Here is an 8951-nt window from a genome sequence, read left to right on the forward strand (position 1 = left end):
CTGCATCCAGTTTTGGTCACCACGATGTAAAAAGGATGTTGAGACTCAAAAGAGTACGGAGAAGAGCAGTAAAGATGATTAGGGGACTGGAGGTTAAAACATATAAGGAACTGTTGTTGGAATTGGGAATGTCTAGTTTAATGAAGAGAAGGATGAGGGGGGACATGATAGCAACATTCCAATATCTCAGGGGCTGCCACAAAGAAGAGGGAGTCAAGCTATTCTCCAAAGCCCCTGAAGGCAGGACAAGAAGCAACGGATGGAAACTGATAAAAGACAGAAGCAACCTAGAACTAAGGAGAAACTTCCTGACAGTGAGAACAATTAACCAATGGAACTCCGTGCCTCCAGAAGTTGTGGGTGCTCCAACACTGGAAGTTTTTAAGAAGAGACTGGACAAGCATCTGTCTCAAATGGTACAGGGTCTCCTGCCTGAGCAGGGGGTTGGACTCAATGACCTCCAAGGTCCCTTCCAACTTTACTATTATTATTATTACAACTGTGGCAAGAAAGGTCATAAAACGGGGCAAAACTCACTTAAATGTTTCACTTAGCAGTGGAAATTGTGGGCTCGATTGCGGTCGTAACTTGAGGGCTACCTACATTCCATAGCTGTGAAGCTACAACTGAAAAGCTCCTATGCTTAAGGTCACCAGAATAGCGAAGGTCCTGAAAACATCCTTGGGATATTTGGGAAGAAATTGACTGTAAGAGATCATGGAATACTGTTCGTTCCTCGTTGAGCAGAATAGAATAAAATATTGGTGTGTTTTCTTTTCACGAGAGGCCCAGAAATGAGTCACATCTCCGATTTCAGCCAGTCTAACTTTAAATAACTTCCATTAACTTTTTTTCTTTTTTCTTTCTTTTCTCTGAACAAAGATGAAAGCCTTTGGCTTCATCATCCCTCCATAAAGGCTAAGTCAGCCTTTTTGCCTAAAGCGTTGGGAATTCCCTTCTGGTGAGGCAACCGTGGGCAGTTGGAACACATTTGAGAGTTTACGCTATGATGTATCCACAAAGCAATGCTGCGTCCCACTTCAGACTTCCATTTTTTTTTTGTGTTTTCTATTGTCATCATTTTGTGTGTGTGTGTGTGATTTCTACAAGAAAGACATCCTCCGCTGTTATGTGTTTTGTACAAAGCTGATGAGTTCAAGACAGGGAACAAAAAAAAAAAGGAGCAGAGAGCTGGGCTTATCTCAGGCAACGATGGGGAAATCATCAAATTTGCAGACGACACCAAGCTGGCAGGAATAGCCAACACTCCAGAAGACAGGGTGAGGATACAGGAGGACCTGGACAGACTTGAACACTGGGCGCTATCTCACAAAATGAAATTCAATGGTGAAAAAAGCAAGGTTCTACATTTAGGCAAGAAAAACCAAATGTACAAGTATAGTATAGGGGGTACCTTGCTCAATAGTAGTAACTGTGAGAGGGACCTCAGAGTCCTAGTGGACAATCACTTAAATAGGAGCCAGCTGTGTGCGGCAGCTGCCAAAAAGGCCAACACAGTGCTAGGCTGCATTAACAGAGGGATAGAATCAAGATCACGTGAAGTATTAATACCACTTTACAAGACCTTGGTAAGGCCACACTTGGAATACTGCATCCAGTTTTGGTCACCATGATGTAAAAAAGATGTTGAGACTCTAGAAAGAGTACAGAGAAGAGCAACAAAGATGATTAGGGGACTGGAGGCTAAAACCTATAAGGAACGGTTGCTGGAATTGGGAATGTCTAATTTAATGAAGAGAAGGACGAGAGGGGAACATGAGAGCAGTGTTCCAATCTCTCAGGGGCTGCCCCAAAGAAGAGGGAGTCAAGCTATTCTCCAAAGTGCCTGAAGGCAGGACAAGAAGCAACGGGTGGAAGCTAACCAAAGAGAGAAGCAACTTAGAACTAAGGAGAAACTTCCTGACAGTTAGAACAATTAACCAGTGGAACAACCTGCCTCCAGAAGCGGTGAATGCTCCAACACTGGAAGTTTTTAAGAAGAGACTGGACAGCCATTTGTCTGAAATGGTATAGGGTTTCTTGCCTGAGCAGGGGGTTGGACTAGATGACCTCCAAAGTCCCTTCCAACTTTGTTGTTGTTGTTGTTGTTGTTATTATTATTATTATCCATAATGAACTCCGTAATTCTACCTTATCGCACGAGTCTGAAAGAGATGGAAAAGCTTTGTTGAAACAGAAGAATTGGCTTAAGGTCACAGTGAAAAAAAGAACGGAGGTTACCCAACATCGTGAAATTTCTATTCGAAAATACGATTTTCGTATTTTAAATCTCTAGACTTCTAGGGGATGTCTTGAAGCTGTTTTAAAATCTGGCAGATACAAGCTGCATGACATGACAGGACATGCCCTTTGACTTGCATGCTTTACTGTCGTACAAATAACATTCCAGTTTGGGAAAATATGATTCAGTTTGACTCTCCTAACCTCCTGCGAGTTCTCGTTTTTTTAAATCCTAAGAGCGCATTCCAAACCAGACGTAAAAAGGGGAATCAGGAACATCTCTAGAGGTTGAGCTGTTCCCGGCTGACGCTTCCAAGTGCTCACACAAAGACAGAGCTTTGATTATTTTTCATCCTTGGTTTGGAACAGTCCAGAGCAGAGGTCCCCAACCTTTTGGGCACCAGGGACCGGTTCCATGGAGAAAGGATTTTCCACGGACTGGACAGTGCGTGGTTTTGTGTGCTGCCTTCATCCCATGGATGAGGCTTTGCTTGTTTCTGTGGACCGGTTGCTGGCATGCCGCGGCCCAGTACCGGTCCTCAGATTGGGGGTTGGGGACCCCTAGTCCAGAGTATCTCACAGTTGTTTCCATGCTTTCTTCTTTGTCAGAGCAGAGAGAAAAGCATCTGAGGATTGGTTCCATTTCAGCTGGTTAGGCTTTGGAAGTGGGCTTGCCTTAACAGAATAACAGAAGGGGTTTGGGGTGGTCTTCTAGTCCAACCACAGGAGACCCTGTGCCATTTCAGGCAAATGCTTGTTCAGGCTCTTCTTAAAAGTCTCACCCACAACTTCTGGGGGCAAGTCGTTCCACTGGTTAATTATTCTAACTGCCAGGAAATTGTTCCTTATTTCTAGATTGGGTGAGAGCAGGGAAGTAGGGATTGTTAAGCGAGAACTGTCTCGCTTAATGGCCGTCACGACGTGACCACAATGGGCAGACTCCATTAGGCTCATATGTTGAGGACTATCTGGGGTAAAGAATTTGTTTTTGAATAAGCAGAGGATTTGGACAGCTTATCTTGTTCCTCTTGTGCCTTAGAGAACCAGACAGAAAGGATGTAAATTCTAAATAGCTTGTAGAAAGTTTTGACCGGCGTCCAAAGCACAGCAGTTGTTCCTGTGCCAGGCTGATTAGCTTGCAGCTCTGGAGAGACTAATGTGGAAGTGATCAGACCAGTCTTCAAACTCCTACGGTTACACATAGCAGTTTTCTATAACGCTTAGTAAATCTGGAAAGCTGCAACTCACGATGGATAATCTAGTTGGCTAGTTGGCATGGCAGGAAGAGAGTTGGTAAGTAGCGGAGAGCTGAAGTTAAAAAAAAAAATTGTATTTAAGTAGTGTTTTCTTCTTCTTCTTCTTCTTCCCGCCAAGCAATGATTGCATTTTTTTGCTTCTTTAAGGAGAACGTTTCATTTGTTCAAAAAAAATAATAATAAAAATGAGGTTATTTGCTAATAGAGTCGTGAGTCTTCCCAAACCGTAAGAGAGTCAGAAGATTTTTCAGTCATCGGGCAACCTTATTTTCTACGTTCATTTTTTTCCCCCCCAAGCAAATATTTTTTTTTTTTACTTGCTCTAGGAGAGCTTTTTTTTTAAATCAAAAGGAATGAGATCTACATTCATTCATACGTACAGATTTTCTTTCTCCTTTGGGGAATCGCTCATAGCTTTCTAAAAATATCTTTCGTTGGTATGTGTGTTAGTGTTTAAAAAGTCTTACATTTCAATGCCGAGTGGCTAATTTTGCAAAGGCATGGAATTCTCTCCCCCCCCTATTCCATCTCCCCTTCCTCCAGAATAGCTTTAGAAAAGTCTAACCGTTTCTGTTGCTGTCTGAAAAAAAAGAAGACGTATTTGTCTACTGCATTCCTGACTCGTCTCCAGTCTGGAACCCCTGATTTGGGGAATGCACTTGGAGGAGACTCCAGCACCACGTTTATTATATTCCGAGACATAATGCCATTTATCTTCGGCTCTCCGCTTGTTTCTCCCTTAGTACGATCCTGGAGGAGGAGAAGCTGCAGCAGGAAGAACGACTAAGGATGGAGTCCAGGAGACAAGTGACCGTGTCCTGGGATTCTGGAGGATCCGATGAAGCTCCTCCCAAGGTACTATTGAGTGAAGATCGGTTTTATCTCAAATATCTTTTATCCTCAAAGAGCGTTCAGTGCTTTATTTCTGCCGGCTTGTAAATTCACAGAGGAGCAGTGCTGAGTCCACTTAACAGACCGAGGTTCCCTTTTGGTTAAAATCCAAGCAACACTTTTTTTTTTAATAACTACTAATAGAAGAGAATGTTTGTAGGTTGAACTGTGGGGTCCTTGGTGCTCTTTGAGCGTGGTTGTTTTCATGAAATGTCTGCAAGAAAACAACCAAGGACTCCTCAGTAATTACTGCCCAGCTAACTTTGATAAATTAGAAACAAACAACCAATAACAAGTGATGGTCACTATCTGTAATGATTTGTTAACTGGGGAGGGGGGAATTAAATACTCTGTTCACAGATAATAATAATAATAATAATAATGATGATGATGATGATGATGATGATGATGATGATGATGATGTTGTTGTTGTTGTTCAAGGTCCCTTCCAACATTATTATTATTATTATTGTTGTTGTTGTTGTTAATAAAGTCTTTCTGACATGATTTTTGTTTGTTTTTGCAAAGAGGTACAGTTCTACTTTGGGAAAAAACACACACAATATGGTGATTACTTCTGATAACAGGATATTTTTTTTGTGATATTCAACCAGGTTGCTAATTATTCTTCTCTACATTCACATTTTCTTCTTCTGAATTCTCTCCTGCCAGGGAATTTGTCATTAAATTGTCTTGCCTTAGGTAAAACATTTGCTTTTTTGGTCTTATTTGTCATCTCACCAGTGACCGATTAAGAGAGACTTCTTGTCCTCCATAAACTTAAGTTGATGGCATCCGAGGGAAACATTTTCAAAATTCGTTTCTTCCTTTCTGTTTTTATGCTGGGAGAAATCCTTCTCCTGTGAATAATGAGATTGTTTGCCGAAGTTTTGTTTACATCTGCTTTTGTTTTGTCAGCTTGTCTTTCGAGACTGGAAAGCCCTTGGCGTTGTTGCTCATGGCTAACTTGTGTCGTGTTTCTTATCTGGACGTGTGTGTATTTGTCTGGCCACTTCTAACGTGGGTCATGAGAAACGGTGTGTCATACGTTTGCCAGGCAAATATGAGTCCGTGTGGAAACACAGGAATTCATTTCTCATTCTTTACGTAATAGAGAATGCCAGATAAAATCCGGAGCAGAGATATGGGATAGGAGAGGATAAGACAGGATAAGAACTGGGAGGAGAGGACACAAGACTGATGGCATGGGAACCGGAGTACAATAATATTTTGAGAAATACTTATATCCCCATTCGACATACGTATGTTAATTATATATATATATATATATATTTATAATTTTACAATATGTACAATTATAGTTTCATTTCATATATAAATATTTTATTAATTTTCCATTTTTACAAGCAAGTGCTTGATAAACAACGTGTTGAATGGGTCCACTAGTAATTCTGTGGTACATATAAGTTTCTCCAAGCTAAATCCAAAATTACACCATCCAATACGTCCTCTCTTCTTCCGATAATAAACATTTTACCACATGAAGCAAATGCGATTCTTATTGTTATTAATAAATATACAATTGAATATCAGCATTTGTTACAGTTTTCTAATAGTATCAATATCAGTTTAAAACATCTTTTCTAACCAAAACATATCTTAATTGCATTTGCACTCAATATCCATTTAATCAGTCAGTATCCTATTTTTGCTTCTTTTTTTTTCAGTTTTAATTTCCCATCCATATTCAAAATATCCCAATCATTTTTTAGTTTCAAAACAAGTTATATTTAGGTAACCAAAAGCTTCCCTTATTCAAACTTCTTTCATTCCATTCTTAATTAGCTCCCTTGATCTTCACCAGGATTTACTTGAGAAATAAAGGTTTATTATAGGTGAAGAATAGACTTTGGTTGAGAGTCATTGAAATATTACTAAGTGTAGGATATCTGTGATCAAAGTTGGACTGGCCATCTTCTGTAAAGGCTCCTTTTGAATGCTTCCATTTGATCTCAACAGAAGTGATCCACGTTATCATCATCCTTAATGCTTCATGTATAATCTTGCTTGGACCAGAATACAGGGTGGGATGGGACATTGTCCAAAGCCTTCCCAAGCAGGAGACCTTAATAACAGTGGTCTTCAAACATGGCCCTTTTATGACTTGTGGACTTCAACTCCCAGAATTTCTCAGCCAAGCGTGCCTGGCTGAGGAATTCTGGGAGTTGAAGTCCACAAGTCATAAAAGGGCCAAGTTTGGAGACCCCTGCCTTATAGCATACTGGCCAAAGGGCTGTCCAGTGTCTTTTGAAAAACCTCCAGTGATGGAGCACCCACAACGCCTGGAGATAAGCCGTTCCACTGATTGATTGTTCTCATCGTCAGGAAGTGTCTCCTTAATTCTAGATTGGATCCCTGTTAAGCTTCCATTCGTTCCTTCTTGTCCTGCTCTCAGGTGTTTTGGAGAATAAATTGAACCCCTCTTCTCTGTGATGACCCCTCAAATATTGGAACACTCCCATCATGTCAACCCTAGTCCTTCTTTTCACTAGACTAGGCATACCCAGTTCCTGCAACTGTTCGTCGCATGTTTTAACCTCCAGCCCCCTAATCATCTTGGTTGCTTGTCTTTGCACTCTCTCTAGAGTCTCAACGTGTTTTGTATATTGTGAGGACCAAAACTAGGTGCAGTATTCCAAGTGTGGCCTTACCAAGGCATTGTAAAGTGGTATTAACACTTCATGTGATCTTAATCCCTCTGTTGATGCAGCCTTGCACTGTGTTGTCTTTTTTGGCAGCTGCAGCACACTGCGGGCTCATGCTTAAAAGGTTGCCCACTAGGTTCTTAGATCCCTCTCACAGTTACTGCTGTTGAACCAGGTGCCACCTATTCCATATCTGTGCATCTGGGAGTGAGCAAATGGCAATCTCGTGAACACAGGGACATTGCTACGGTCATAAATACGAGGGTTTGGTTGTAAGGTTAGTTTTTCAGCACTGTCGTAACTTCAGATGGTTGCTAAATAGGGCAGTGGTGGCGAACCTATGGCACGGGTGCCAGAGGCGGCACTCAGAGCCCTCTCTGTGGGCATGCGCGTCGTCACCGCAGTCCTAGGCCTTCAGCTGGGTTTTATAAAACCTTTTTGCTTTAGGCCTCCACCGCTGTGTACAAAAAAAAAAGGTTCAATCATTCAGTCAATTTCAACTTCTCACAGGAAAAAAAAGATCTTGCGAAGTTGGAATTGATTGATTGAACTTTTTAGTCCCATCTAGTCTGCCGTTACCACTGCGGCCACGCCCACCCAATGGGCCATATCCACCTGGCACTCGACGATGCATAAGTGGGTTTTGGGTTGCAGTTTGGGCACTCGGTCTCTAAAAGGTTCACCATCACTGCTATATGGTCTTCAGTTCAGCCACTGACATCTTGAAATAATAGGAATAGAATAGAATAGAATAGAATAGAATAGAATAGAATAGAATAGAATAGAATAGAATAGAGACCTTGGAAGTCTTCTAGTCCAGCCCCCTGCTCAAGCAGGAGAACTTGTACCGTCTCAGATAAGTGACCGTCTAGTCCTGGGGTAGGCAACCTTGGCTCTTTTATGACTCGTGGACTTCAACTCCCAGAATTCCTGAGCCAGCATGGCTCAGCTTGGAAACCTCTCCCTTTCCCCTCAGCATGGCTGGCTCAGGAATTCTGGGAGTTGAAGTCCACGAGTCATAAAAGAGCCAAGGTGGCCTAGCCCTGCTCTAGTCTCTTCTTAAAAACCTCCAGTGATGGAACGCCCACAATTTCTGGAGGCAACTTCTGTTCCACTGGTTGATTGTCCTCACTGTCAGGAAGTTTCTCCTTAATTCCAGGTTCTTCTCTCCTTGATCAGTTTCCAACCATTGTTTCTCGTCCTTCCTTCTGGTGCTCTGGTGAACAACCTGGCCCCCTTAGTCCAAAGGGTTTTTAAAAGCTTGTGAGAAAAATGTTGTGTTAACTCCTGTGTATCTGATGGTCAGACTGCATTCATACCATAGTTAAGATAGGCTAATTTAACCTCCATATGAATATTAAAATTGGAGCTTTTGTCTTGGAGGGCAGGGATGTGTGACATCCCCTCCCTCGTTAAGGGTTCTTGAATTATTTCAAAATAATTGAATCAACATTGAGGAAGCTGCAACTAAATTCTTCTGCAACTTTTTTTTGGTCTAATCTGATATTAACAAAATACCGTCTTTCTTCCAGGATAAAAGTAGGTTATGCATTGAAAGGAATGGAATCTTATTCCTGGCTATCTTTGCTATCAATATCAATTTACTCTGGCTGCTTTGAAAAAAACAACAACAACTGGCTTGCATTCTTCATTTAGAAAAGCAAATAAATGGTGCTAATTATCACAGCAGGTTGCCGTGTCTATCAGACAGCATTGTTGAAAGGCATCATTGCGTGTTAAATTCTTAGAAATAATCAGAGCAGATTTAGTCGTTTTCTTGAGCATAATTACAGCTTCTCAGGAAAAGAACATTACCAAATCCTTTGAAAGCTCTGATTAATGAGCAGTGAGACCTAATTAGCACACAGCAGCTTGCAGTCTTTTTTTTTTTTTTTTT

The 8951-nt window shown here is 41.4% G+C and overlaps 1 protein-coding gene across 1 annotated transcript in view; it reads left to right on the forward strand.

The window, feature by feature from the left end:
• LOC107299973 (focal adhesion kinase 1-like) overlaps nucleotides 1-8951 on the forward strand; it is a 57634-nt gene that overhangs the window by 16012 nt on the left and 32671 nt on the right. The window contains exon 6 of the mRNA XM_015829318.2: nucleotides 4241-4352. Coding sequence (XP_015684804.2) covers nucleotides 4241-4352 — 112 coding nt within the window. The remainder of the gene's footprint in view (nucleotides 1-4240; nucleotides 4353-8951) is intronic.

Source organism: Protobothrops mucrosquamatus, unplaced genomic scaffold, assembly GCF_001527695.2.
Source record: "Protobothrops mucrosquamatus isolate PMUCROS unplaced genomic scaffold, P.Mucros_1.0 scaffold5842, whole genome shotgun sequence".
NCBI lineage: Eukaryota > Metazoa > Chordata > Lepidosauria > Squamata > Viperidae > Protobothrops > Protobothrops mucrosquamatus.